This window comes from Hippocampus guttulatus, chromosome 1 (genome assembly GCF_054856545.1).
Source record: "Hippocampus guttulatus isolate MCC_2025c chromosome 1, RoL_Hgut_1.0, whole genome shotgun sequence".
Lineage (NCBI taxonomy): Eukaryota > Metazoa > Chordata > Actinopteri > Syngnathiformes > Syngnathidae > Hippocampus > Hippocampus guttulatus.
Window position 1 is genome coordinate 13,305,717 of NC_141261.1, and position 27,800 is coordinate 13,333,516.

General features: G+C 42.6%; 5 protein-coding genes across 11 annotated transcripts; 3 read left to right on the top strand and 2 right to left on the bottom strand.

Annotated features, from left to right (window-relative positions):
• Positions 1-1,348: 1,348 nt before the first annotated feature.
• On the top strand, positions 1,349-5,398 carry ddrgk1 (DDRGK domain containing 1). The gene is made up of 8 exons (XM_086110969.1): positions 1,349-1,538; positions 2,300-2,452; positions 2,611-2,759; positions 3,593-3,694; positions 3,786-3,908; positions 3,997-4,035; positions 4,119-4,224; positions 5,044-5,398. Exons 1-8 carry the CDS (start codon positions 1,451-1,453, stop codon positions 5,202-5,204), a joined length of 921 nt encoding a protein of 306 aa, XP_085967095.1. The 5' UTR covers positions 1,349-1,450; the 3' UTR covers positions 5,205-5,398.
• Positions 2,239-9,403, bottom strand: cars2 (cysteinyl-tRNA synthetase 2, mitochondrial). 2 transcript variants are annotated; one of them, XM_086110956.1, is made up of 16 exons: positions 9,303-9,403; positions 8,968-9,181; positions 8,530-8,580; positions 8,338-8,455; positions 8,181-8,252; positions 7,917-8,022; positions 7,752-7,832; positions 7,307-7,436; positions 7,087-7,220; positions 6,919-6,986; positions 6,707-6,773; positions 6,382-6,520; positions 6,154-6,277; positions 5,982-6,080; positions 5,587-5,796; positions 2,239-5,516 (listed from the first exon to the last, which is right to left on the bottom strand). In XM_086110956.1, exons 2-16 carry the CDS (start codon positions 9,162-9,164, stop codon positions 5,421-5,423), a joined length of 1,692 nt encoding a protein of 563 aa, XP_085967082.1. In that variant the 5' UTR covers positions 9,165-9,181; positions 9,303-9,403; the 3' UTR covers positions 2,239-5,420. The 2 variants fall into 2 exon arrangements, with proteins under 2 accessions (XP_085967082.1, XP_085967073.1); XM_086110947.1 differs by having other exon boundaries at positions 8,968-9,362.
• Positions 9,404-9,777: 374 nt separating this feature from the next.
• atg3 (autophagy related 3) lies at positions 9,778-19,308 on the top strand. The gene is made up of 12 exons (XM_086110980.1): positions 9,778-9,968; positions 10,314-10,355; positions 10,777-10,826; positions 12,314-12,384; positions 12,833-12,940; positions 13,427-13,479; positions 14,146-14,227; positions 14,300-14,334; positions 14,403-14,555; positions 15,985-16,112; positions 16,804-16,872; positions 16,999-19,308. Exons 1-12 carry the CDS (start codon positions 9,897-9,899, stop codon positions 17,078-17,080), a joined length of 945 nt encoding a protein of 314 aa, XP_085967106.1. The 5' UTR covers positions 9,778-9,896; the 3' UTR covers positions 17,081-19,308.
• Positions 19,309-19,742: 434 nt separating this feature from the next.
• On the top strand, positions 19,743-26,357 carry slc19a2 (solute carrier family 19 member 2). Its single transcript, XM_086110993.1, has 6 exons — positions 19,743-19,936; positions 21,552-22,103; positions 24,153-24,399; positions 24,486-24,678; positions 25,180-25,321; positions 25,681-26,357. The coding sequence occupies exons 1-6, from the start codon at positions 19,814-19,816 to the stop codon at positions 25,813-25,815; spliced, it is 1,392 nt and encodes a 463-aa protein (XP_085967119.1). The 5' UTR covers positions 19,743-19,813; the 3' UTR covers positions 25,816-26,357.
• Positions 23,780-27,577, bottom strand: arl6ip6 (ADP-ribosylation factor-like 6 interacting protein 6). Of its 6 annotated transcripts, none has more exons than XM_086111051.1 (5): positions 27,304-27,577; positions 27,135-27,188; positions 26,798-26,918; positions 26,600-26,724; positions 23,780-25,362 (listed from the first exon to the last, which is right to left on the bottom strand). In XM_086111051.1, the coding sequence occupies exons 1-4, from the start codon at positions 27,437-27,439 to the stop codon at positions 26,625-26,627; spliced, it is 411 nt and encodes a 136-aa protein (XP_085967177.1). In that variant the 5' UTR covers positions 27,440-27,577; the 3' UTR covers positions 23,780-25,362; positions 26,600-26,624. The 6 variants fall into 6 exon arrangements, with proteins under 6 accessions (XP_085967177.1, XP_085967167.1, XP_085967149.1 ...); XM_086111041.1 differs by having other exon boundaries at positions 23,780-25,811; XM_086111023.1 differs by having other exon boundaries at positions 26,792-26,918.
• Positions 27,578-27,800: the final 223 nt, after the last annotated feature.

Sequence of the window (27,800 nt, forward strand, 5' to 3'; positions counted from 1 at the left end):
GTACTGTGTCACCCAAAGGAGCTTCTCCTGCAGTTGAGGATTAAGTGATTACCGACTTCTTTCACTTTCTCTCTTCCTCAGAGCTGGACTTGACATGATTTTAAAAATGTGGACAAAGTGTGCTAGCGTTCTTAGTCTGTCGTACAGTCGGTACAAGGGTACCAGGTCACCCCCCTCCTACCCCCCCCCCCCCCCCCCCCCACATACCACAGCTTTTGTGCAATTAATTAGCATTAACATATAGTTAATGGTGACTTGAACAAACTTTCTGTTTCGGAAGTGTGTACCAAATTAACCGGGACAATTATAAAATGCAATACAACACAATGCGTTTTTATTTTCATTGACAGTGTGTTCGATCCGATAGACTTTGTTCTGATACATTGAGGCACACTAATATCATAAAGTTAGCCCCTTGTGATGGCAATTGCAAGCCCTTGTGTATGTTTCCAAAACAAGCTTATTTACAGTATGGACTGTATATGCCGAGGAGCATCAGGGAGATGACAGTGGAGGTAACATGTCTGCTTCATGGTGAATGAACAGTCTATCAAATAGTGTTGGAAGCGTACATCCATGCAAAACAGATAGTGACCACAAACATTACGATAAATTAACTGGTTCATGTTTTTTCCACAGAGGGCTGGATTGAAATATACGACAACAGATATTTTTTGCTACCCCTTTCTGAATGAAGTGTGCACCTGCACAGTAACAAAATGGAATAGTCCTTTGCATGAGAAGGGAGGGGAGCACCCCCAAACCATCATGATAAATAAAGCATTTCCAGGTGCGTGTAAATGTGTGAATTCAGACTAAAACTCAAGGAAAACTTTGTTAATCCTTTTTTTAATGAGATATTTTCTCTTGGGCACGAAGGGCCCCAGGCAGTTTCCTGTGTTTGTCTGATGGTAAGTCAGTCAACTGCACCATGTGTGCAAAAGAATGACATTGGGGCAGTTTAAGTCTCATCAAATTTCAGGGTGAAAGAATGACATTTTGTGTATTTTTATTTCGGTCAAACTGTCAAAACAGGTCAGATTTAACCAAAAGAGTACCGTTTATAATGATTAAATATGCTATTGTTCGTCTATGTGGGCCCTGCTATTGGCTGGCAACTGGTTCAGGGTGTACCCCGCCTACTGCCAAAAAAACATCTGGGATAGCCTCCACCACGCCCGCGACCGTTGTGAGGAAATGCGGATTAGAAAATGGATGGGTGTAGATGAAAATAAATAAACACATATATAAATATTGACAAACTTTGTTCTTACTCCAAACCCATAGGGGATAGTCACTAGCTCCAAAGTGCTAAATGAGCAGCAGAAAAACGACAAGCGAAGAAGAAAGCTGTCGTTTGTTGACGTATCAAAAGCCTCATGCACACAGTCTCGCATATATATTTGTGATACAAGTTTACAACACGTGAAAACGTGTGTGTGAAACGGCCATGGATATCGTTTTGTACTTGATAGCTGCTGCTATCCTTGCCGCGCTGCTGCTGTTTGCTCTGAAGCTGCGGAAAAGGACGCAGCAAGGTAAATCGGAGCTAGCCGACGAGCTAACTTAGCCTAACTCAGCACGAGATTTGGCTCACGTTTCGTGCCGCTGTACCGTCTACGCGCTCAAACAGCAGTCGCCGAGATTGCCTTTTGCGGCTTTAATCGATCGTTTATGTTGTAGTTACGACCCACGTCTGGTTTGGAAGCCACGTCAGCAGCAAAACAATGTCAACAGCATGTAGACTCAGTACTGAACTAAAATTACAGAGGGTTGTGCAATACAATACGATTCGATGTGAAACTTAGATGTACGTTATTAAGTCAACTTAATCAAGTATAGACTGAAATATATCGTAAAAATGAATATCGACTGTCAGTTATACTCGTTTTCATAACTTGGAGCTACTTTTATGATATCAAAACACCTTACTTATCTCTGGGTTTTTTTCAGATTTCACTGAAGGAGAAATAATTTGTTAAAACCAGAAACTTGTTGCCTTTTTTGGCTGGGACCAGACACACCTTGTTTACCACAAATCTTTTTTTTTTTTTGCGAACGGCTCCAAACAATTATCTTTAAGGCCCTGTTGGACATCTTCATCTCCATAATTTAATGCAACAACATTGCAACAAGTTAGTGTTTATACTGTCAAGCATTTTTATTTAACCTGTTTTCCTCAATGTATCCGTTTTAAGATGTGATTTAAACCTAAATCACCATTGTATGACAAAAAGGTTTAAGAATTAAGGTTTATTTATTTTTTTAACTTCAATCTTTATGTCTCCACTCCGCACAGCTGACAGAGAGCATGAGCAAGCTGTTGTCCGAGCGGCGGGTGTCCGTCAACGGCCTGTCATGGAGGAGCGAGGAGCAGGCATGCCTCGGAGGAGGAGAAATCTTGCAGGGGCGATGGCCAACAGAAGACAACAGAGAGAGGCAGCGGAGCTTGGTAAACAGACATTTGAGCTCACTGGTTTGCAATTCAACATAGTTGTTGCTTTTTAAATTTTGACTTAAAATTACTCCATTTTTTTCTCTGAGGAATCAGGGAAAATGTATAAAAATGTTAGCAATCGAATAAGAAGGAAAAAAAATGTTGATTTTTAGAAGAAGAACGAGTGCAGCAGCAGCAGCAACAACAGGGGGAAGAAGATGAGGATGAAACAGAGGAGCAGAGCTTCCAGCCAGCTGCAAAAATTGGAGCCAAAAAGCAAAGGAAGCTAGAAGAGAAACAGGCCAAGAAAGCCCAGCGAGAGGTGGGAGGCTGAGAATACAGTGCACACCCACTTTTTAATTGTAGAATGTTTTCTGATCCACTTGCTGAAAAATGTGCTATTTATGGCAGAGTGGGTTTTTCTACTCTTGCCACATGTTGACGCCAAAGCCCCAGCTAAAAGGAAACTAGCAGTCGCTGTCAGTTGTACTTAAATGTTTCAGCTGTTCCAAGTTCTTTCGATATCAGGAAAGGAGCAAAGTTTAGCCTGGGTCGTTTCAGAGAGCCTTTGCCACATGTGTATATTTTTTGCTCTTTTTCGTATCTTTGAAGTAATTCACTGCCAGCTGTTTTCGGAGCAGAGTTCCCCATACGGTCAGCCGTTTTAGAAAATTTTTGATTGACCTTTTGAGTTCCTCTGAATGTGTTCTGTGTAGTGAGGGCAAAACGAAGCTTCATAAAGCATTGAAGCATTCCAAGCCAATTGGCACATGGTCTGGCCACAATAGAAAATAAACACAAGCGCTAATTCTGGGGGCGATCACAAATCAGTGAGTTAAAAAAAAAAAAATGTGATTTTGGCACAACAGGCTTGTCTGAGGTCATATTGTCATTTAAAAGATGAATTGCTCGAGTGGGCAATCCCCTAATTGATATCTTCTCATCCAAAGCCGTGCTTATTTCAAATCCAAAGTAATGCATCATCACTATCTCCAAGGGATGTGAAATGTAGGCAGTTATAAAGAATTTTGGGTTCCTGTGCTCAACAAAATCTCCATAATCACATGACACAATTCAATGAATGTACTTAAAGTATAAGTTGTCCACTGCTATTGCTCTTATTAAAAAAAAAAAACCCAAACACTCTACTTTCAGGCTGAGCTCGAGGAGCGTGAAGAAAGGAAGAGGATGCAGGAGCTCAGAGATGAGGAGAGACGACAGGAGGAGGAGAAAGAACGGCTACTGGAAAAGCAACAGGTTTCTTTTTTTGTTTGTCCAAACTTCCTTTTTCTCACTCATCCGTGCACGTGGGATGACAAATTGGACCTGTTCATTGCTCTTTTGTCAGGAAGAGGATGAGCGTCGAGCCAAAGAGGAGAAGGAGAAACAGGAGGAGGAAGAGTACCTGCGGCTCAAAGCTTCATTTGTTGTTGAAGACCAGGGCGAGGAGGAGCAGCTCACTGAAGACCAGGTCAGGCCACTTCTGATATGACCTCAACCTAAACATATTTGATGGCTATCCAAGTAATGAACACGTGTGATTTGGTTTTGCCTTTCAGTCCCGCAACCTGCTCCAAGAATTCATTGATTACATTGAGGTGATGTCACACACTGCAATTGATTTTCCAGAAAATCAAGGTGAAGTGTGTTTGTTTCGAACATTGGCTTCTGTCTCCGCCAGAGCTCTAAAGTTGTTCTACTGGAGGACTTGGCCTCTCATTTTGGAATGAGAACAAAGGATGCCATTGCCAGACTGCAGGACCTGCTCGCCGAAGGCTCCCTCACAGGTTTGTGTCAAGCGCGGCATCGTTTTCGCTCACTTTCACGGACGTTAGCTTCCAAAACTTGCATACCTACAATTATTTCTCTCACGTATAGATGAAATGAGTCAGTTATCCACCTCATTGGATCATGTTTTATTTTGGCGTTAAAGTGTATTCAGATGGACCATAGATTAGCTAAAGGTTGCAGGTAGGACTTTGACTAGTCTCAAATACAGCAGAAAGTAAATGGCTAGGACTGCATCTGTCCAAGTGTGCTGAAAAACGACAAAATACTTTAAAATGTCACTTTTTCTTTTATCTTTTGATCTGCCTCAATGATGTAACGAATTTAAAATGAAAATAGGGGTTTTCTCAGTAATTTTTAGATTAGATTAAATATAGATTAATTAATTACAGGCCCCAATTAATTAATCACACTTTTTTTTTATCGCCTGACAGCACTAGTTTTACTGCTCCTCCTGATATATACGGCAAAGGATTGTCAAATTACATCCAACCTAGATTGAATTGAATGCGCTACAAAGACAAGATATGGAATGGGATTTTAAAAAATATATAAAAATTTATGTATGACATTTTGACGTCTAGTTGTCAGTTTCCATCTTGCTGAACAAAATGTAGCCTGTGGCGCAAGGCATTTCAGTGACCTGATGTCTCAAATGGGCCCGCAGGCCGGACTTTAGGTCCCCCAATTGGTGAGGGTTTTGTCTCAACTTTTAATACCGAATTAATTTGAAGGCAATGCGACATACGTAATTAAGGTACAATCAAATTTGTTTCGCTCGTTATCTCTATTGATTCAAGTTTTTTTCTTTTTTCCAGGGGTCATTGATGACAGGGGCAAGTTTATCTCCATCACTCAAGCCGAAATGGACGCAGTGGCTCAGTTCATCAAACAAAGAGGTCGAGTTTCCATCACGGAGTTGGCCCAGGCCAGTAATTCTCTGATCAATTTGAAACCAGAGAACCGCAACACTGCCTGATAAACACTGCTGGATAACCGTCGACAGTGATCTCACATCTTCACGCGGGATTTTATTAACCCGACTACTGTCGTGAGAGATCGCCAGGTGTGCTCTTGGAATTTGTCAGGAAATTATTTTTTTTATAAATAATATATCTTTGCTCTGCTCATAAAAAAAGATGTGGGATCAAATAAACGGGTTTCTTTCTCTAATTCCAAATCCCCTCGAAATCATTCATTCATGACCAGTTTTTCGTATGCTAGGTTTCATGCCATCTGTGATTTCCGATGCTCTTTTCGTTAGCTCCCACGTGGAGGTGGCTCCTCGATCCTGAAAGCACAAGACCGGAATGTCAGTTTGACGTTCCGCAACACAAACACAAAATACTTCCGATGCTCACTTTTATAAGCACGCCAAGAGGTGCAAGGTTCTTTCTCAGTTGGTCACTCGCTTGAAGGAGCGAGATTCGGTCTGGATAAAGTGCTTCTTGAAGCTTCCCGGGAGTTGTTGACTGACGGGTGAGAGCGAACGCTCTGACTTCGCTTCGGAACTGAGTCAGCTGCTCAACAACAGCCGAGAGGCTTCCCGACTGGTTCATTGACTCCGCATCCTGCATAAAGAAAAAAACGAGCCAGACCGAATCTTTATAGTTTTATTCCCCGGGCCTTTTGGCTCCAGAGACACCGAGCTCCTCTTTCTATGTGGCCACGTTGTTAGTGGAAGCAGTGAATGTCAGACACACTTTTGACAGTGCGTGAAATAATTGGTATTTGGAGGTTCCATGTGCATCCTGACCTTGTCATGCAACGAATCAATACCAAACACGTCCAGGATTTCTCTTATATAGGCCGCCATGGCTCCAAACACTGCTGGACTTCTGCTTGCTCCCGCAGTCTAGTCCAACATAATCACACAAATAAGCTGATGTGCTGGCACGTCAGCGCATTTTTGCGGCGGAGCTCGTTACCGTGGAAACGGGCTGCAGCTGGCAGTTTCCCTGGTACACCAAATCCATGATGGCATTCATGGCTCTCGGGGTGTCGAAATCATCGGCCAGAGCCGCCAACACATTTGCCTTTGTCTGAGCCAACCTGGCGAGTAGGGAACCGGGAGACGGCAAATGATGTCATGGCATTCGTGAGCACTTTGGAAGCTCTTCCATAGGCTGAAAATAACCATAAGTGTGGGATCAAACCTCTCCCAGAGTAACACGTCCTGCACAGGCAAACACTGCAGCTGACCCTTGACGTAGGCCTGAGCGTCATTGTAGTAGGTGGAGATGCTTGCCAGGGAGCCCCGAGCCTCCGACATGCTGCTGTCACTGTAGTCTATCGCTGCAGACACCACAGGCCAGTCATTTAGCACCAGCTGCGCAAATGAAAAGCAGCTACAGTACAGCAACCCCCCCCCCCCCCCCGTATCGCTGTAACAATTATACATTTCCATATTCTTTATTTTCACTCTTTACGGCAGGGCCCAAAAGGATGACGGTGCAGAATTTTCAATAAAACTGTCTCTACCTGATCTGTATTTGGTCAAGAGGCAGAACATACGGAACTCATTGGCGGAGTGAGATCGCAGGAAGTCCTGATGAGGCGTGGAAGGGGAAACCCCCCCCCCCCGCAAATGTAAGTACGAAGCAGCTTCAGCATTTTGGCATTGTGACAACATGTCTCAGCATTTGCGCACAATGGCGGAGGAAACTTCAAATTCTTGTTGAAAGGTGAGCTACCTTAATGGTGATGTAGTTCTTCAGAGATTTGGACATTTTCTCTGCACTGCCTTTGAGGTGTAAATGTCCTAAAGGCGTAAATTAGAAAAGGATTTTTGTGACGTTTCCTCTTTAAGCCGGTCATATTTTCGACTTTCAGGATCTGTTTGCGTTCGGTCCATGACTTACCCGAGTGGAGAAAGTAGTTGGCCCATTGCTCACACCGATGATAGGCTTCACTTTGTGCCACCTCATTCTCATGGTGAGGGAAGGCCAGGTCCATGCCACCGGAGTGGATGTCCAGCTGACTCCCAAAGACGGAGCTAAACCCATCGCAGAGGTGACGTCAACAGATCGCAGAGGCGACCAAATAGCGGCGCAGAGACACGGCCACGCTGGGGATGCAAACCTTGCGACGGTGGAACACTCGATATGCCAGCCCGGTCTTCCGGGGCCCCAAGGAGATTCCCAGTGGGGTTCTTGAGGTTTTGATCGCTTCCACAGAGCAAAATCCCGCACATCTTTTTTACTGGCGCTACCTGGAAAAGCGAACACAAGAGCCTACATTCAAGCGAAACGGCACGCCTGGTCTTTTTTTCTCCCCACACTCTATTTTATTATTGCGGTCTTAAATCCAAGTGGTGGAGAACCACGCCGCATAAATGGTGAGTAATATTTGCCTTCTCATGCAGCTAAATAAGGCTACCAAAATAGTAGATGCAACTCTTCAAACTCTTCTGTAATGAAGTGGATGACAAGTGTTTAATGCGTATGGCATAAAATCACAGATTTTGTGGGTCTTATGTCTGATTCGAAGTTTTTAGTTTTGTTTCTAAATCCCATCCATTTCTTACCAGCTCCTTCTTGAGAATCTCCAGCTATCCCAAACTTGCCGTATCGATCCCCAATGGACTGGATATCAAAATAGACGTCACCTGCAAGTCAAACGAGTTTGTGGATTTTGACAATTTGGCGTGGGACGATCCGGTGACATCATGCGGAGCCGCCAAAACGCTCACCTTCTTTTGTGGCGTAAGCATTCCCGTTCTCGATGATCCTTTGAATGAAGGCCACAATTTGCGGGACGTTTTCAGTGACTCTTAAATACACCGCAGGAGGAATCACCTAGATTTTTTTTTTTAAAACCCACATCCATATTTTTTTAAAAATCTGATATTTTTGATACAGTTTTTGATGTGTTGGAATGGATTACAGTATGTCCATTTATTTCAAAAACCTTCGGCATCTTCCATATACAGGACTTGACCGGCACACACACACACCTTCAGTGATATCATATCCTTCTTAAATTCTTCTTCATACATTCTGGCTATGATGATGGGTGAGACATTTTCCTAGGAAGAGGAGACAAAAAACATTATGATATCAGACTGAGAACAATGCTCACCGATACAGCCGTGGTAGCGACGGGCGTCTCACCTGCCAACCTCTTTGAATGATTTTGTCATCAATGTCGGTGATGACCATGGCGTGGATGACCGTGACACCAAACAACCTGGACAAGATTCTCTGCAGCACATCAAACCTGACGTAAGAACTTGAGGAGAAGAGAGGGTCCAACGTCTATTAGACTGAAAACGGATACAATTTATTGTGCGCCCTCGTTATTACCATGCATGGCCCAAGTGGGCGTGGTCGTACACGGTAGGCCCACAACTGTACCTGATGGGACAAACACAAGCGCGGGATTGTGGGATCTCAGTCGCACGTTGCGAGACATTCATTGGGGTCCTCGGTTTACCACGGAACACCTCGAAATTTTAAATCGCAACAAGTCAAAGTTTTCCAATCTGTGCTCGGCAGCCAATTTCCGCTGAGAACACGGGTGATAATATCCAACCATCCATTATCTGAACCGCTCTATCCTCACGAGGGTCATGGGCGCGACTCTCATATACGCGGCAGGAGGAATCGCCTAGATTTTTTTTTTTAATAACTGAGTGTACCGTTCTCTGACGCGTGTTCTTGCGCTCTTTTGGAAGGGTCAAAACCACGCATGTCGGGGCCGTCGTAAAGCGAGGACTCACGACATTTGAACGTGTGCAGTACCAAGTGGCGATTCCCTGTCGAGCAAGAATCAGAGGCTCCTTCTGTTTGGTGAGGCTGTTGAAAGTCTTTAAACCGGTGTCAAATCCCGTGGGAGTGACCCATTTCTTGTCGCTTCTGCTGCATGATCCACGAATTTTTGCTCTTACGCGGAGTCCTTTGGTTCGCCGTAGAAAGGACTTGGCTGTGTTTCTCCACATGATGTGACCTCAGATATCTGCAAAACACAGCTACAGTATTAGCAGCTAATGTAGCACACACGGTGTGACGCTTAATGTTCTTCCAGCAATACGAGTTCTACATAAACAAAAAAGAACAGATGAAAATGAAATACACACGTTTAGAGAATACCCGAGACTATCAAATCGACTCCATCAGGCTGCTAGAGTCATTATAGAATAGATACCGCCTTGACCACCACACCGTATGTTGATTTAGCCACCATATTGGATGTGGAAAGGTGGAGCTTGAAAATACCTCATTTGCTAATGGGAATGTTCTGTACTTAAGTATAAGTCCGAATACTTACTTACGTCCAGATCATCCATGGATCTTGAAAAAAAGCAACCAGCCAATTTTGACAAAGTAAAAAGGGTGCAAATGTAATTTCAAACGTAGGGAGTAAAAGTACAAAGTCGTTGGGAAAATAAATACTCAATTAAAGTACAGGTACCCGGCAAATAGACGGTTGCAGTTAGTTACTTAACAAGTATTTGGCGTTAACTTACATCGCTTCCTGAGCAGAGCTGCCACATCCAATATGCCGAACCCTCGTCAAAGCTCGCGAGACCACGATACCCGGAAGTGTTTCTTTTGGTCATGTGATTCACGAATGTTGCTGCTGCATCCTTAATTTCGAAACAACTATGTCGAGTTAGGTTTTTGTTTGTCTGTATGCTTCCAGGGACAATCCCTTCATTTGAGCCTGCAAGATGCAGAACGTCATTAATACGGTAAAAGGAACAGCTCTCGGAGTGGCCGAGTTTCTTACGCCAGTGCTCAAGGTAAACTTGATTCAACTTCGCAAGCTACCTCGTTGCTAGTTAAATTACCTGATATGCTTATATGCACCCGTAAAGAGAACAGTTATTAATGTTAGACGCATTGTAGCCGTTGTTGTTGTTTCAAAAATAATGTTATCGATGACATGTTCGGGGTAATGCGGTGAAGCAATTATACAATAAACATCAGCATGGGGAGTTAGCACATGTCGAATACTTGTGTCATCAAATACTGTAGGTGAATGGGCCATTCCAGAATAGAAGCACAATTCGGGCAGCGACAATTATATATAAAAAAAAAAGAACCCCCCCCCCCCAAACTGATATCTCGTTTCTAAAATTCCACAGGAGTCCAAATTTAAAGAAACTGGAGTCATCACACCGGAAGAGGTAAGGTTGATCCATACATGCTGACTTTTTGTTAATTAGTCTTTACATGCTCCAGTGTTTCCCCAACATTTATTGAGCCAATGCACGCATTTTACATTAGGGAAACCTCACTGCACTCCAACACACAATAATGTCACAAACAGTATATACACCAAAATAATGATAATCTCCTTTCAGTTTACTCACAAATTCATTTACTTGGAAATCTGGGCCCGGTTAGTTGAACACAAAGCTGATATACTTGTTTACTTGCGAGAATTGAATAAAGACACATAAATCCTGAATAATAAAGCTCAAAAATTAACATTTGGACCAGTTAGTTGAAATGTGACAATTTCACAATAGTTATGAATCACTAAAATGAAAAGATTCTACATGTATAATAAAAGCACACTGTTGCAATGTTCTTTTTGTGTGTCAGTTTGCAGCCGCTGGGGATCACTTAGTTCATCACTGCCCCACTTGGAAATGGTCAGTATTATTTCATCCAACTTTGGGTTGAAACGAATGCTCGAATAATTCGGGTAACTCGATTAAACAAAAAATAATGCTGAGGCATTTTTCAGGTCACCGCTTATTTATGTGTACACTGCCAAGAAGAAGTCAACCTAACCACAGCAACGATAAATAGTGTGCTGCTATGCGCGGTTTCATTTTAAGTATAAAATGTTGAATAGTTAAAAATGAATAACGGTTGGACATTCATTATTAGAGGTGTGTGCACTTTTTAAAAAATCACATTATTCTATGAAATTCCCAAAATATTCAATAGCTGCAGCCCTAATTCAAATAATCTGTGCTTCTTAAATATGTGTAAATAATGTGAGTGTGTCTGGCTAGCAGGGTGAATCTAATATATGATACTGCGACTGTGTAAAATAAGGCAGTGTGAACTTGTGACTCGGGAATGTGCATTACGTTGTTGCGCCGCTCTTGTTAAATTTCACAGAATGGTGCAATTCTCTGCTGGGGAAACCCGCTTTGTCCAAGTGAAACTATTTTGCTGGACACTCTTATTTGTTTCGCCATATATGATGTCTTTTGACTTTGCTCTTGGCACTAAGACACTTGACAAGTTTACCTCATACAATTGTGCCTTGAGATACGAGTTTGTGTTCTGTGACGATGCTCGTATTGCAAAAGACGAATATCTCAAATCTACTTTGTCCATTGAAAATAATTTGAAATGTCCATTTTTTCCAGTAATGCTTTATTTCTTTCATCATTTATTTTTACAAATAAGGTAAATAGGATTGTATAAAATTGTACTTTAGAATACAGTTCAGTCTACAGTTATGCCATTCACAAATACAATGTAGAAATTACCACATTTTTTGACTCCGCTCAATAGACATTGTTCGGTCCCTTGTGATGTGTGCACTTTAGCTACCTGGTTGCAGTAAAAATACAAACATATGGTTGGACATGCATGGAGACAGTTGGTCACTCCTCACCAAGTGGCAATATTCTTAATCGTTCTCCGCGAAGGATAAAGAATAGAAACCTGCTGTGAGTGTGGTTATATTATGGGTCTACATGTGTTGCCTCGCCATTTGTCTTCAAACAGCCTTTGCATTGTTTGTTAGCATTAAGCTGAATAGGGCTGCCGCTATTGCATATTTTGGTATTTGGATATCCTACTGAAACTTCTGTCAAATAATCGGGTGCTTGGATACTTATAAATAAATATATACAGTATATACAGTATATATATATATTTTTGCAGCAGCAGACAAAAAAAGAAATCCACTTAATAATGAATGGCTAACTCGTTTTCATGTCAAAGATTTGCTAACAAGTCAAAGCAAAGAAAAAATAGACTAAACTACAGCTGGTTGAAGTCAGTTGAAGAATCTCCAGGCACCACTGTATGAAGTCTACTCGCGGTAGTTGTAATTTACTGAGTACAACGAAATAAATACATGAAGTCATGATTTTTGTGTTTCATTTTCACTCAGGGCCACTGGGGAGGAAGCGAAAGTAAAGCCATATTTGCCCCCGGATAAACAATTTCTCCTGACACGCAATGGTAAGAGCAATGTCTTCTCAAAATCTATGATTTCAGTGACCCCTTAAAAAAAAAAAAAAAAACCACAAAAAAAACCCCACACACAAAAACTTTCCAATCATCTGAAATCTTAGGCCTGCGAGGCACTTGCCTAGCAGACTTGAGCCAAATATTAGTATATACAGTACATACTACAGTATATACAGTTTTAAAAACTTTAACTATATTTAGGCGCGGTGTTAACGTTGAGTCTGTCCATCATGCTCCAGTGGCTTACAATAATTTTAAATAGGAGCGGGAGAGCCGTTACTGGAGTATCCATATTATACAGCACATTTGACAATAAAGTTGTATCCAATCCAATAAGATACAGTGGATGTAACTTTTTTTTTCTGGCTTTCTGATTGTGTGAATGTTTTTTTTTTTTGTGTGTGTGTGTGTGTGTGTGCGTGCCTGTGTGCGTTTTCAGTTCCCTGTTATAAGCGCTGTAAACAGATGGAGTACTCGGACGAGTTGGAGGCCATCATCGAGGAGGACGATGGAGACGGGGGATGGGTGGACACTTACCATAATGCAGGCATGGCAACATTTCCCAGCAATGTGCTATTTAAGCAAAGAAATGCGATATGCACTGTTGGGTGAAAGGAAAATTATATCACATTCACAAATATTGCCTGAAGATCACTTTTTCTTTTTTTTTTGTTATGGGGTGGGTTGTACAGGCAGGCTGGAGTGTACACAGAGCAGCTGCCATCTCCGAGTGTGTAATACATTGTGCACTGATGGAGAAACATTAACGCAACCAAGACACATTCTTTGTTGTAAATGAATACTTTTATTTTTGGGCTGAAAAAATTAATTATACATACCTTGAAGTGTTAAAAAAAAAAAAATTGGGGTGATGGCAGCGAGCCAGGAGCGAAAAGAGCATAAAAGGCAGAGAAGGTCCAAAATTCTGAGTCACTTTTCACTTCCAAAAGCTGACGGCATCGACAACCTGCAAATGTGAATGCCTCTTCTCGACCGTATGACACTTGTAACAATGATCTGATTCTTTTTCCAGGTGTGTTAGGCGTCACCGATGCTGTACAGGAAATTTCACTGGACAACAACAAGGTATTTGTTGTCAATTTGTGCTCAGCCATTTGTTACTTATTAAGGTACTAAATAGTCTGACCATACTCAAACGTGGCCATTCGAACCATACTTGGTACCTCCCACTGTCGCCCTCTGCTGGCCTGCTTCCACATTTCCACAGCATTTTAAAACGTTACGCATGAGCTAAGATAGTAAATGGGCTGCAAAAATGCGTCGCATGCCTCCGGGTCAGGTCACCCACTAAGGTAGGCAAGAAATCCTTTCCACAAACTCATAAACTCTTGTGTCTACTTTATTTTTCTCTTTTGTTGGTCTTAGGGGCCGTTATGGCTGTTGCTCAACATGGCATGCGTGTGCAAGTGCGTGTGTGCGCGCTAACGGGTCGATGGCGGGAGGTTGGTTGATCGAATAGTACATCAATAGTACATCAGTCAAAAAAGTTTGAGCACCCCTGCCGTCGATTGTATTTAGCGTTAACATTTCGATTCCATGCCACGTGCGTCTTTGCGCTGAGACCTGTAAGATTTACTGAAGTACGGTAGCCAAGTATTTCCAGTCGGTGACTTCCCACCACTGCATTGCGGTAACCGCATGACACTTCTCCGATGTGTTGCGCGCGCACGACCAATTGTGCCGCACCTGACTCGCAAGCCATATTTCAGCCGCGTATTAACTCGATTCAAGGACAAGAATATGAATAGCACATCGGCGGCCTGTTGCGATGATGGTGAAGACGACGACGATGGCGAGGCAGCAGATATGGAAGGTACGAGAAAATCGTGACGATTTCGGTCTCGCGTTGAGCCGCGCGGTCATGACATTCGTTTGCTCCTTTCAGAATATGAGGAAAGCGGCTTACTGGAAACGGATGAGGTAAGCCGGCCCGTTTCCGCGCGTGAGCCCAAGTGCTGTGGCCTCCTCTCATGGGGTTTTGTCTCCAGGCAACCCTGGACACCAGTAAAATGGTCCAAGCCAAAGTGAAAGCGGAGCCCGGGAGTGAAGACGCTATCCTTCAGACAAGAACATATGACCTTTACATCACGTACGATAAATACTACCAGACGCCTCGACTCTGGCTGTTTGGATACGACGAAGTACGTACCTTGGCTGTTATCAGCCAACACCTCCTTTATAGTGTTGCGATGTTGCGTCATCCTTTACTGTCAGCTCCCAGCTCTTCTCCTTTTATTGCTTTGCATCGCGGTGCGTTTCTCAGTGGTTTCGATTCCCCAAGGCGCCGAACCCTTTAATTGTTTCGGCTGTGTGGAGAATTGGTTTCTTGGTGGTTTGCGTTTGTGCCAAAGTCTTTTGGTCGCGAGAGTTGCGATTTCAGCAATGCTAGGCTAGCCACACGCAGTCAACCAACTGACAGGCGCTGCAACTTTTTGAAAACCGGCACCCTCCAACTCCAAATGTTATTTTGAGTTTCCTCAATTATTGAAATGATTTTAAAATGTAAACATAACATCAATTATTATGCTTAAACCATTCAATATCAGTTTGAACTCGTTTTATGTTACCCTTAAATGGCTTCCAGATGATTTGATTTTGGGGGGGCGCGGGGTGTCACCTATGTTGCCGATTACGTGACCTGTGGTTTGTCAACTCGAACCTTTTAAGGACCAACGAAAACATATGTACGTACGCAACGCAGACTTTGCGGAACATTCGCTAACAAACCCAACTCGGCTTAGCTCCTCTCAGACACGCAAAGATCAGTCACGCTACTTACTCGATACCAATTGCTACCATTTTTAATTTTTCTTACTTTTATTAGTCACCGCTTTGGCGCCATCTTGTGGCATCAGAGGGCATGAAAGAAAGAATGCTAAAATGGCAACACGAACAATAATAATAATAATAGATTTTATTTATAAGCGCCTTTCAAGACACCCAAGGACACTTAACAATAACAAAAAACACAAAACAATACGGGTTGAGCAGCGGCAGCCAAAACGCGCCAGCGTTTAACTGTGATAAGAGGTGAATTTATGAATTGGTGGGTGTAACCCGATCATAATGTCATTCATTTGCGTTCAGACCTTCAAGACTATACTAACTATGGGAATGGCCTTTTATTTTTGTTTTAATCTCTTCAAACTATAAAAAAAGCATACTATTGCTTCATAAAATTGTATTTTTGAAATTTCTTTCAGATCGTTTTCCAACATTATCTTGGAAAAATACAACCTTATTCTCAAAATGGTATTGAATTTCTCTCGTGTAGTATTTCCCTTTGAGGGATCATTACGAGTATAATAAATGCATTTAAAAATAACATTACAACCTCAATTCTAAATAAATAAATCAATAAAAAATGAGTATGTAGCTTTTTAAGTCCAGTGGCATTTAGAGGTACACACTTTTTAAATGGTAACAATAATGAAATCTTCTCCTGTGGAAGGGGTCCCAATCCCCAAATAATTTGAGAACCAGAAATTTGCTGTACAGTCCAATCCCATGTGATCGCCTGCCGGGGCCTTGAGATTTCTAGTTTGATCAAGTTGCGGTGACTTCTTCCAGGACAGGCAGCCTCTGACCGTGGAACAAATGTATGAGGACATAAGCCAGGACCACGTGAAGAAGACGGTCACCATTGAGAACCATCCAAACCTTCCTCCACCCGCCATGTGCTCTGTCCACCCCTGCAGGTAAGCAAAATTGCAAGAGAGGACTGACCGCTGCTGTCGTCCTTCCTTATTATTAGTGACTTCATGAAGCGGCTTCGGAATTTTCCACTCGTTCCCGTTTTTCGACAGCGGCCTCTGCGTTGTAGTTTATTTCTAACACCCCCAAAAAAGCGTATTTGGAAGACTCACTGGGGGTGAGGTTAGCCGTCATTACTGCCGCATGCCGACAACGTACCGAATCAACGTCAGCCGGCTTCATTTCCGTACACGTTTTAAGCTGCACGTAGTTGAAAGTATTCAAACAAACAAAGCACAATGTCACTCGGTGTTGGGGTATGTTGGTCTGCGTATGTGAAAGCTATTCAGGTGCCACAACTCATGAATTTTCCTGGTGCTGAGAATCAGAAGCAATCAAGCGTGAAAGTTATTCTTCTGTGCAATTCATCATGGGACAGATATCTGCTCGAAGGAGCGTATTTGTTGACTACTTTTTAAGATGCGCTGTGGTACATAGTACATTGAGGACTCTACATACCGGGATAACTTAAGCCCAGTACACATTCAAACGGCACAACAAAATGGCAAGCTCACAATCTAGTACACTTTGTATATTGAAATCATTTCCACATAATTGGTCTTTTTTTTTTTAGCAGGAAGTGTCTTCACCGCCTTTCTTTACCCAAGGACGTTTCCTCTTTTTTTCTTTTTCTAGACATGCTGAGGTGATGAAAAAGATCATCGAGACTGTGGCTGAAGGAGGTGGTGAACTTGGAGTGCATATGTATCCTTTTTATTTTTTTCCATTGCACAAAAAAAAAAGTGCTCAAATATTGTGGTGTTTTTTGTGATCCACTAATGAACAAGGCCTTTTTTGTTTTTGTTTTTTAACCTTGACTGTGATTTACAGGTACCTTGTGATTTTTCTCAAGTTTGTCCAGGCTGTCATTCCCACAATAGAATACGACTACACAAGACACTTCACCATGTAGAAATGGCAGATGATGGAAAACGGCTTATTCTGCCCCGTGTGATTTTTTCATATGATCTGGTTTGGTGATGAGAGGATGTTTGTCTCACTCTGGAACACTTTGCACGGGTGTAACTGACAAAGAAATGTCCATCCCAAATGGGAATCGTTTTTTTTCCGTGATTCGTGATCATATCATACAGTTCTGAAATGTGATGTTTTGTCTTCAAGCAGAAAAATCGAAGCACTTCACACGATCACACTTCACAGTATCATAAGAGTGTAAAAATGACTTTTAACAGTTATCCAGCGCTCTGTCCAAAGTAAGGCTAACTCCATCCTCAATGCTTTATGGGAAGCGTTTGTCCTCCCTGACCGTATACAAATTGACATTCCATCATGGTATTTAATGTGATCCATACTCTGCTACTTTCATTTTACGGTAGTTTGCCACCAAACTCTTTGGGGAGTGCCTGGCCCTTGCGCTCAAGGCGCCTCCATTTTCCCTATATGTCAAGTTTACATTCGCACGAAGGCTCAACCAAAAAAAGGACCCCAATATCGCAAGACATCAAAGAAAATATGGTGATTAAATTTTTGGTAACCTTTTGTTGAACGTAGAAATAGAAATAATGGCCACTGAAATATCTTGCTACTGTCAAAACAATCATTTGTAAAATAAAAAAGGCCAGACTCCAAAAAGGTCAGAATAATACATTGGCGCTAAGATGTGGCCAATTACGCAACAGTTTTAATTTCAAGATACCATCATGTTTTGCCAAGTTAGTTTTACGAGTTTTAAAAAAAAAAATTGATAATAAAGCAAAGCTGGATTTTTAGTAGTTCATTTTCAGTACATTGCACCTTTGCAAGTTTAAAGTTATTTCAGTGACCTTTTTTTCCCCTTTTATGGAAAGGTGCCAACCATTTTGTCCATGTATGAAGCTCCTAAGAAAACGATCAACTTTAGTGTACTATCGCCTGGTTAATGACAACTTTATTTCCTACACAACTTGGGTACTCTTTTTGTTGGGCTTCAGTTGGACGTTGACATGTGTTGAGGAGAGTCAGCTTTTCCTTTGCTTCTTGCTCTCCTTGGACACAAGTCCTTTTATACCTCTGTAAGGTGGAATAAAGACCAAACACCACGTCGTACTTTTTCAGTTTATCACAGCACAGCACAAATCGATTTGGGCTCCGAGAGTTTCAGATTTCTTTCGGAAGCCCCAAAGAAACACATACATGAGATTATATAGTTACAATATGATAATGAGAGGCGGGGAGGTACGCCTCTCATGCAAATCCCTGAAACAAAGAAAGTAACATGTCATCTAACCCGGCGTGGCTGGAAGAAGTTGGGAGCGGTGGGGTTCGAGGGCACTAAAGGTGATTGTAAACACAGCGAACAGAAAATACCTTTAACAGCATTCCATAACCATTAAACCTACCTAAGCAAAAACTAGAGACAAAGAAGGTCAAGCAAAGTTCGACCTTGAAATGATGAAGTATAGACCACTGCTGTTGGTCACAGATCTTGAGATTAGGTTTCCTCTTTGAGGGCACTTGACAGCCTTCAGGGATTTATACGAGGTGGTGGAGGCAGGAAAACCCTCGGGGGGCTGTTAATTAACCAAGTGAAAATAGGACCTAAACTTCACACTACATTCTTTGTTTTAAGTACTTCAGCAGATGTTCAGGACAGAGACTAGTGTCAATAGTTCTCATAGCAAGCTGAAATTCCTCAACAATGTTCTACTACTACTTCTAGCGGAATATTTCCTTAACACATGTTACGTTCATTTGACGCAGCTTGTACTTTCCTTACCATCAATGGAAATTCAAGTAAGATTAGACAGAATTGAACTCAAAGCAAAAGCAAACAGGTCTTATTAAAAATGATTCACATCACACAATCAACTGAAGGGACTGAAGAGTTCATAAAGATTTGGACTTGGACAAATCTTTGGCTTTCTGTTCAGATGTTGAATGTATCACTGTCAGGCTTCACTTGGAGTCGATCATAAAGTATATATTGTTGTAGCAAGAGAGGTGTCCCAAATTAAAAAAAACAAACAATGCCATGTTGTCTTAATACTCTGAATGTGTTGATGGTCCTTTAGCCGTAGACTGAAATGTTTTTTTTTTGTTTGTTTATATAACTCCTCTCGCCTCGCAGCTTGTGTGGTTAACTTGGCAACAAACAAAATCTTTGTGGCACATTGTGTAAAATATTAAATAATATATACAGCCCCTGGCTCGCCTGACTTACATAGAATTGGAAAATGCTCTCATGGATGCCTACACCAAAAGATCGGTGATTGGCTCATTTCGCTGTCAATCAAAAAGAGTCAGTCCCAGACAGATCATCCAATCATCATGCAGAAAGTAGTAAGTAGTAAACAAAAAGCTGATTCGGAACAAAAGTTGAGCGCGTTGTAGCGCATATTTCGTTAATGACATGTACACACAATTGTATGTACACACACACACACACACACACACATTTAAGGCCTGGGAAAGCTGAGCTTCCCTTGCAATCTTAAGAGCAATCGCCTCTGGTGTTGAATCTTCAAGACAGAAATGGGACTAAGCCTGTTTTCCGTGCATATTCATACTTTAACCACCATGCGGCGGTAGTGTTCCAATTGACTTCCTGATTGGTAAATGATGAACGAGTAAGAGTCGCCACCGGTGTGTGTGTGAAGTTGAAGTTGATGTTGATGTGGATGTGGAGGTCATATAACTTGCGTACAACATGTCTGTGTTGTACCCAACCTTGTGCCTCTGCGCATACGGCTTATTTTCCAACATGAGACCTTCGGAACCTTTCCTTACCGCTTACTTGATGGGACCAGACAAGAACCTGACCGAGGCGCAGGTGAGGAAGCTCCGCGAGTTACTGGCTTCGTACAGTAATGTTGGTACTCGGATACCACGCGAGGCTCCACTTACCGGTGTCAAAATAACGCATCTGGATTGCTTGTTGTTTAATTAGATAATTATCGACCAATGTTTTACTCGGTATCAGAAACGTAGGAAGTAACCATCTTAAACTAACGTGATGTAACATTGACAGCATACTGCGCAATTCGAGCTTCTGCCATCGGCAAATGGAAATAAATACAGTGCGCCAGAAAAGTATTCACAACTCATCAATAATGTTTTTCTTTGTTTAATCCTATAGCCACATTCCGAAATGGTTACATTTATTTTTTTCAACCTCAGAATTCAACACCATTTCAACAGATTTATTTGTTGTACACCTTTGTCAAAATGTAAATATTTTAATGAACAATCGGTGACTTCGTTGGAGAACATAATATGAATGCTGAGTTAAATATTACGTTCCCCCTTGGCCCAACCCATTCAAAAATGAACACAAATGCACACCCTCACCCTGTAACAACAACAACGTCCCATTCGAAGCGTTGAATAATAAGAGCCTTTGCAGTAGATTAAAAAAAATACTTCCCACAACCTTCTCAAGTCTCTGGATTTCTACTAAACATTTTCAGGCACTTTACATTCAACTGTACGAGCCCACGACCAGTTGTTTCAGTCAGGATTATGGTAAAAAAACCAACAACAAACCTGTGTATTTATAATTAGTTCCTTTTTAATACAGAGCCAACCTTCAATTTTAAGTCCTGGTTGGTTCCCATCCATTCTCCCAAAGTGTAGACTCTCCCATAGATAAACTGATTGCCACACTACTCCCAAAAAGTTTGGAATATTCGGTTTCCGGGTGAAAGTTCATTAACGTAAAATGCACTGCAGCCTTCACGGTGAGTTTCATTTGACTTTATCAAATCTTTGGAATGCACACATGTTGTCCAACATTGGGGTGTGTGCGTGTAGACCTTTTGAGGAAAAAATATTTTTTTGGAATCAAGACCGTACTATAACAACAATTTTAAAATGAAGTTATTTCATAACTGGATGCACTGCAGGTTAAAAATTTTCATGACCTCTTCTAAAGCCATCTCACAGTGGACAAAAGACAATGTTGTTGCATTTTTGTCCCTGGACAAGTTGGTAAAAAGTGGGTTTTTACTGCAATCCCTATTGAAAACAAATGCTAAATCCTTTGGAATTCGTGTTTAATGCCAACTATTTTTTTTTCCCACCGACCTTGAAAAAGAAAGCTTTTGTTCTGCAGTGCCAGGACAAACAGATCCACACTCAAGGATTTACAGACAAGGCAAAATGATTGTGCTTTTCAAGGATTTTTCATGAAATAATGACTCCAAACGGGATAAAACGAAAAGGTGAGAATCAAGATCAAAAGCGAATAGAAAATACAGCCTATTGACGACCGAAATGAAGCAGGTTTATTTTTTCCAACATTGCAGCCCAATTTGAAAATTACATTCTACTACATTGCAATGTCTAATTGTATTCAATTAATTGTTCAGCCCTAACTGTCTGTATTTATTTATTTATTTAAAACATGAAAATCAGTCAACTGTCATTCTGTCTTTTGCTTTGCGCAGGTTGTCAGCGAAATCTACCCAATCTGGACATATTCCTATCTGGCCTTGCTGTTGCCGGTCTTCCTGGCCACGGACTACCTCTGTTACAAGCCCGTGTTGCTTTTGCAGGCAACGAGCTACGTGGTCACTTATGTGATGCTGGCCAAAGCGCAGGGCCTCGGCGCCATGCGGCTTCTGGAGTTTTTCTTCGGGCTCGCCACGGCCTCTGAGGTGGCTTACTTCTCGTACATCTACAGCGTGGTCGAGCCGGCGCACTACCGGAAGGTGACGGCTTATTGCCGCAGCGTCGCTCTTTTCGGCTCGGCCGCCGGCTCGCTGACCGGCCAGCTCCTCCTCACTGTGGCCGAAGTCCACCTGGTGCACCTCGTGTGGGCCACGCTGGCATCGGTCGCCGTGGCCTTCGTCCCACCCTGGTTTCTGCCCATGCCCAAGAGGAGCTTGTTTTTCCACAAGAAAAGCGAGGGGGCGACAGAGCGCCGATCTGACTACAGCGGTGCGCTCATCGAGAAGGTTGACAACAAGGCGCCTCTGGACAAGGAGGTCGTCTCAACTGTGAGTCTGATACTACGTTAGTGGGGAATAGCGACCGAGCCCTGCAGTTTATAGCAAAAAACATAAAAAATGTTCACTGTTGCCTGCATTCATAACCATACAGACCGTGATCCCCAAACACTCTACTGTAATTTCAAAGTCATCCTACATGTTTTCAGATTCGAGTTTGATAAGAGGCACCAGAAGTGTTGTGTGCATACCACGTTTATTCATGATTCACTGCTAGAAGATTCATATATTTTTTTTGGGGGGGGGGGGCGGTGGTATCTGCTGTTATTCCCTGAAAATCTCACCAGTATTTTTGTTTTTGTGCTCGGGCAAAAGCGATGCCTACGATGAAAGTATTGCTTTGGCGCCACCTTGTGGCGTCTTGCTGCAGCTGTCGAGTATTTCCGTAACTCGAGCTAAAAAAAAAAAAAAAATCAAAGAGTGTATCTCAAAGCCCTGATGTGGTAGAAAAAACAAACAAACACATTTTTGAAATCGACACAAAAATCCACCTCTGATTAAAATTTGCTGTTGACCGGGGTGGTCGGCCTGAGTTTCGCCGACGAAACGCTCTTGTCATCTTTCTTATGAAAGCGCGCGTGCTGGCGAGTAATTCTGAGCAGGAAGTAGAGGACGATGGGCCTCATTTACTAACAGTGATTCCGCAATAATAAGTCATTCTTCGGGTATGAGATTTATAATCGAGGTTCGGAATAAACAGGCAGCAACACCTGTGTCGATCCCACTACCCGATCGAGCTGCGTCGAACAAATTGTCGAGTTCGCATGACATTTCACTCGGAATTTGCAAAAGATCCGCACAGCGCCCGTTTTATCCAGACGATCTCCTTTTCTTGCTTAAGCCAAAGTGTTTCCACGCAAAGCAAACTCATCGCGACTCTTCCGCGCCGCCGTAATGTTGGTTGCTTGACGTCAATCATTAAGGAGATGTATCGCTACAACCCCAACGGTTAAGGTTTACATTCAGTATTAGTAATAATAATACTAAAAATAATCCATCCATCCATCCATTTTCCGAACCGCTTGATCCTCACTAGGGTCGCGGGGGGTGCTGGAGCCTATCCCAGCCGTCTCCGGGCAGTAGGCGGGGGACACCCTGAATCATTTGCCAGCCAATCGCAGGGCACACAGAGACGAACAACCATCCACGCCCACACTCACACCTAGGGACAATTTAGAGCATCCAATCAGCCTGCCATGCATGTTTTTGGAATGTGGGAGGAAACCGGAGCACCCGGAGAAAACCCACGCAGGCCCGGGGAGAACATGCAAACTCCACACAGGGAGGCCGGAGCTGGAATCGAACCCGGTACCTCTGCACTGTGAAGCCGACGTGCTAACCACTGAACTACCGGGCCGCCCGCTAACAATAATAATACATTTAATTTGAAAGCGCTTTTAATCGTACTCAGACACTTTACAAGCGTTTAAAAGTATTAGTATTTCAGTTAACGTTCTGTGTGTACATCATCCATTTAAAATGCAACTCTGTCAAAGACGATGTCTTGACGTTCCAAAGCTGTGTTCTATTTATTATTTCTAATTTTAACATCATCGGCTGATTAATCAGTTTTTTTTTCTCAGTCAAATATCAGAATTGATATCTGCCTAAAAAAGTGTATTGTGATGCCCTTCAGTAGCGGAGAGAAGGATGCACGCAGTCGCTGATACGATTCGTCATTTTTAATAACAAAATAAGCAATAAAACACACGCCTTCAAAGGAGTTACTGTCAGCCACAACTCACGCCCATGCGCTCCCCACTCAGACTAACTACAGGAGCCAATATTCCCCCAACCTGGCTCCTCCCCTCTCTATGACGTCACACAAATACAAGAAACAGATATTACAGTATATTGGTGTGCCCTAGTTTCACGTGTGTGGAATGAGTTCAACTGCTTGCTAGTTAGTATTTAGTATTTATTTTTTACGATATGGTCTTTCTATATTCTAGATTTTCACCTCATCGGGAGTTTCACTCAACTGCATTTTTGTCCCCAAAAGATACTTAACCAACAATTTGTCCATTGTGTCTCAATTAGGTGTCCCCGTCATCTGAGGAGACGAATAGAAGCTGTGGTTTATCGGAGGTCCTGAAGATGCTTTTGGCCGACTTCCTGCACTGTTACAGACGAGGTCCCCTGCTCGCGTGGTCACTCTGGTGGGCGCTGGCGACGTGCGGTCACTTTCAGGTGCTCAACTATGCTCAAGCGCTGTGGGAGAAAATCCGCCCCTCCAGCGAATATGCCATTTACAACGGCTATGTGGAGACGTTGTCCACGCTGCTAGGTAGAGTCAGCTTCTTTTGATCCCGTGAATGCAAACGCTGGAAACGGTCCCCTCGAAGCTGACTGCTTTTGGGGGCGTGTCTTTAGGGTCTCTGGCCGCCCTCCTGGTGGGCCACCTGCCTGTGCGCTGGACCGTGTGGGGAGAGCTGACCTTGTGCGCCCTTTCGATGCTCATGGCGGCGTGCGTGCTCGTCATGGTCGCGCTGAAGAGCATCTGGCTGTGTTACGGCTCCTATGTTCTTTTCAGAGCGACCTACATGCTGCTCATCACAGTTGCCACGTAAGTAACAAGAGGGGCACTTCTCGCACACAGTCGAGTGGTGTATATTTTTTGCCGGGGGGAAACAAAATGTTGAGGTACTTTTGCTTTATGGTGGTCGTGAACTCGGCTCAACTTGGTCAACAATAAGAAGCAGTTTGGCAAAGATGAGTAATTCTTCAAAAAATATGCTTTTTTTTTTTTTGCCACTCTCAGTGGAACCTTCCTGTCAAACTAAACAGAAACCAAAGAAAATTAGGCATTATTTATTTCAAACAACCGCATAGCTTCAAAGTCACCAAACTTGGATGTTGACATCTCTTCTTATGCTCGCATCAACGTCTGAAAATATATCCGAGTGATGGCCCAAGCATTGCATCTTGTAGCATCTCATGGGAATTCTAAATTAGGTTCACATTTTTTCACTATTGGGCAGCCCAGTGGTTAGTGCGTCGAGCTCACAGTGCAGAGGTCGTAGGTTCAACTTGCACCTTGACGGCTTTTCTTTCTTTCCTCTCCCAGATACGAAATAGCCTCCAGTCTTGACATGCAGCGCTATGCCTTGGTGTTTGGCGTCAACACCTTTGTGGCTCTGCTGCTGCAGTCTCTGCTCACTCTGGTGGTGGTCGACGCGGCCGGCCTGGGCTTGGGTGTCTTCTCCCAGGTGAAAATTAGTGATTCGCACTCACACGGCTTTAGGTCCGCCTGAACGGTGTCACGAGTTTCAAGGTTATTGTGAAAAGTCGTCGTGCTTGTAGTTTGCAGCGGTGTCGAACTGCGCTGCAAAGTACACTGAGCCCCCTGCGTGTTTGCAATTCGCCATTTGCAAATTCACCTATGGACTGATTTACTTCCTGTTACTCACCGAAAATGCAATCCATTTGCTATTTTGTGTGCCAAAGCAATAACATTGCTTTGACTTTGGCAGGAACAAAGGGGCATATTCTCCCATTCAGACTTAAGTCAGTTCCTTGCACACTTTTCTTCATGATATGTGGTTGACGTGTTTTCTTCCTACATCAGTTCTACGTCTACGGTGGCTACTTTGCCGTCATCTCCGCTGTGTTCTTCTTCGCCGGGCTTTGCAAAGTGGCCACCAGGCGGCGCTCTGACCAAGAGGTCCTGTCGAGAAGTCAAGCAGACACCGACGGCACCTAATATTGACGTGAGGAGGGGAGGACGCCAATGTGTCAGCAAACTAGCGTATTGTGTTTTTTACTTGTTTACATCCAACAAAGCACTTCTGCCACTCACGGAACAGAATCATTAGTATTAAACTGACTGCACTGACACAAAAAGACATGCTGTATACTTAGGTCTTGTATGATTTTGTATGTATCAATCGGAGGCCTTAGACTTGAAAGCAATATTGTATTTTATGTGTACTTTCTCTTGTTCCCTTTAAAAAAAAATACAGTTAATGTACATGTGTGCGCCTGAAATCACAAGGCACAGCAAAGGATTATGAAGAATGTACTATTGTGTATTTGGTGATGGTATTATAAACTCTTGATTTGTTAGTGAATTGTGAGCCAAACAAATACGTGTGATGAGTGTATGGTTACGAGTGGTTGAAAGATTGTATGTCTGTCTCCATGTATCACTATTATGAGCTATTGAACACTGAATTCTGAAAGGAGGTTAACATTATTTTCTTACTTACTTGGGTTACAATTAAATGTCATTTAATTCCACCTCAACACTGCCATTGTATTTTTTGGTTGTTTCTATTATTAAAATGCACGGAGAGGTTTTGAATGTCTTCTGCGGCATCCGACAGAAAAAAAGTTACTTCATGCTGGAATGACGTATGGTACCAATGCCAAGTCATCTTTGTTTGGACTTTGTATTCAAATTTTGACATGGATGAAAAAGAAAAATTCTCCAATATTTTCAAAGTGAACAGTTCATTGCTGAAAACGGTATAACGGGCATCACTCACTGATGGACAAAAACATCGGATCAAGTCAGGTCAGGCTCCAGATGGCAGTAAGCGTTGCCATGGCGCCATTGAGGAGAGCGACACCGTAATCCAACAGGAAATCTCTGTCGTGTTTGTCTCCGAAACTGAAACAACAAAAACACTTAGGTCTGGATATTTACACTTGTTTGAAATCAACAAATTTTTCAATACCCGCACAGTGTTAGCAGTGTTGGTGGCCGCAGGCCTGGTTTGTAAGAGTTGAGGTAGGTCAGAGTCCATGAGAAGAGAGAGCAGCTGAGTCCAGCCAACACCGAGAGAACCAGGACACTCCAGAAACCTACACGCAAAAACACAAGGAGTTCTTGTGAGCAGGGGAGACAAAAACAAACAAAACAAAAAAGACATTTTTGATTTTAAACACTGAGGTTGTAAGCCCATAGTTTTTTTATTTTCCCCACCAATTCCTGATGGCAAACCTCTTTTTGACTGACATTGATTTAAAAGCTCGTAGCCGGCTAGTGACAAAGTCAAAACATTTCCACTAAATACTCACCCAACATCCTCACTTCTGCCCCATCCTCTTTCTTCACTCTGCCCGCCCGCAACTCTGAAAAAAAAATACACATTACGTAGGACACAAGTTTTACTCGCTCACACTCACGCACGCACATTATCTTTCGTTCTATTTGAACCTAAGAGCCAACACAAATAGTCGCGTTTACCTTGCAGTATGGGGTCAAGAAGTGCGCAGAAAGCGCCGATAGCAACTACAAATACAGCAGAAATAACTCCAGACATGACCACTACAGTCCACGGTTTCACGCCATTACGATGTTTCATGGCGCTTCCTCCTACCATCACCGCAGTGGGTGATATTTGATCCAATTTTAAGGACTCACTCGAGATTAGCAAACTAAAAAAAAAAAAAAAACAACAACAAAAACAATCGTATCAGTTTCGCGTTTGTACCGACACTTCCGCAAACCAGTGCACTTCTTCTTCTTCTCATTTTGCGGCAGACAAGGCCTGGTTTGATTAGTTTTCGCCCCCATGCGTTTATCAGTCTTATTACAGTTTTATTTTTAAACGCGTGAGCCAAATAACGTATTTTCAGGGTAAAAAAAATATAAAGGATTTTCCCCCCCGTTTTTTAACATTTAAAATATACGTATATATCACGATAGTAAACAGAAACTCATCTTTGTATTTTATTATTCAT

What these genes read in the sequence shown, in the direction of transcription:
- cars2 (XM_086110956.1), bottom strand. Translation starts at nt 9,164, where the DNA reads ATGTGGAGAAACACAGCCAAGTCCTTTCTACGGCGAACCAAAGGACTC. An exon ending in TCATTCAAAGAGGTTGGCAG is followed by an intron (nt 8,253 to 8,337) that starts GTGAGACGCCCG and finishes TCCTCTTCCTAG; the next exon opens with GAAAATGTCTCACCCATCAT. An exon ending in CTCTTGGCGTGCTTATAAAA is followed by an intron (nt 5,517 to 5,586) that starts GTGAGCATCGGA and finishes TTGTGCTTTCAG; the next exon opens with GATCGAGGAGCCACCTCCAC.
- slc19a2 (XM_086110993.1), top strand. Translation starts at nt 19,814, where the DNA reads ATGTCTGTGTTGTACCCAACCTTGTGCCTCTGCGCATACGGCTTATTT. An exon ending in CTGCTCATCACAGTTGCCAC is followed by an intron (nt 24,679 to 25,179) that starts GTAAGTAACAAG and finishes TTCCTCTCCCAG; the next exon opens with ATACGAAATAGCCTCCAGTC. An exon ending in GCTTGGGTGTCTTCTCCCAG is followed by an intron (nt 25,322 to 25,680) that starts GTGAAAATTAGT and finishes TTCCTACATCAG; the next exon opens with TTCTACGTCTACGGTGGCTA.
- ddrgk1 (XM_086110969.1), top strand. Translation starts at nt 1,451, where the DNA reads ATGGATATCGTTTTGTACTTGATAGCTGCTGCTATCCTTGCCGCGCTG. An exon ending in GAGAGAGGCAGCGGAGCTTG is followed by an intron (nt 2,453 to 2,610) that starts GTAAACAGACAT and finishes GTTGATTTTTAG; the next exon opens with AAGAAGAACGAGTGCAGCAG. An exon ending in CCAAGAAAGCCCAGCGAGAG is followed by an intron (nt 2,760 to 3,592) that starts GTGGGAGGCTGA and finishes CTCTACTTTCAG; the next exon opens with GCTGAGCTCGAGGAGCGTGA.
- atg3 (XM_086110980.1), top strand. Translation starts at nt 9,897, where the DNA reads ATGCAGAACGTCATTAATACGGTAAAAGGAACAGCTCTCGGAGTGGCC. An exon ending in CACTGCCCCACTTGGAAATG is followed by an intron (nt 10,827 to 12,313) that starts GTCAGTATTATT and finishes ATTTTCACTCAG; the next exon opens with GGCCACTGGGGAGGAAGCGA. An exon ending in GCTTACTGGAAACGGATGAG is followed by an intron (nt 14,335 to 14,402) that starts GTAAGCCGGCCC and finishes TTTTGTCTCCAG; the next exon opens with GCAACCCTGGACACCAGTAA.
- arl6ip6 (XM_086111023.1), bottom strand. Translation starts at nt 27,439, where the DNA reads ATGGTAGGAGGAAGCGCCATGAAACATCGTAATGGCGTGAAACCGTGG. An exon ending in GGCAGAAGTGAGGATGTTGG is followed by an intron (nt 26,919 to 27,134) that starts GTGAGTATTTAG and finishes TTTTGCGTGTAG; the next exon opens with GTTTCTGGAGTGTCCTGGTT. An exon ending in ACACTGCTAACACTGTGCGG is followed by an intron (nt 26,725 to 26,791) that starts GTATTGAAAAAT and finishes TTGTTGTTTCAG; the next exon opens with TTTCGGAGACAAACACGACA.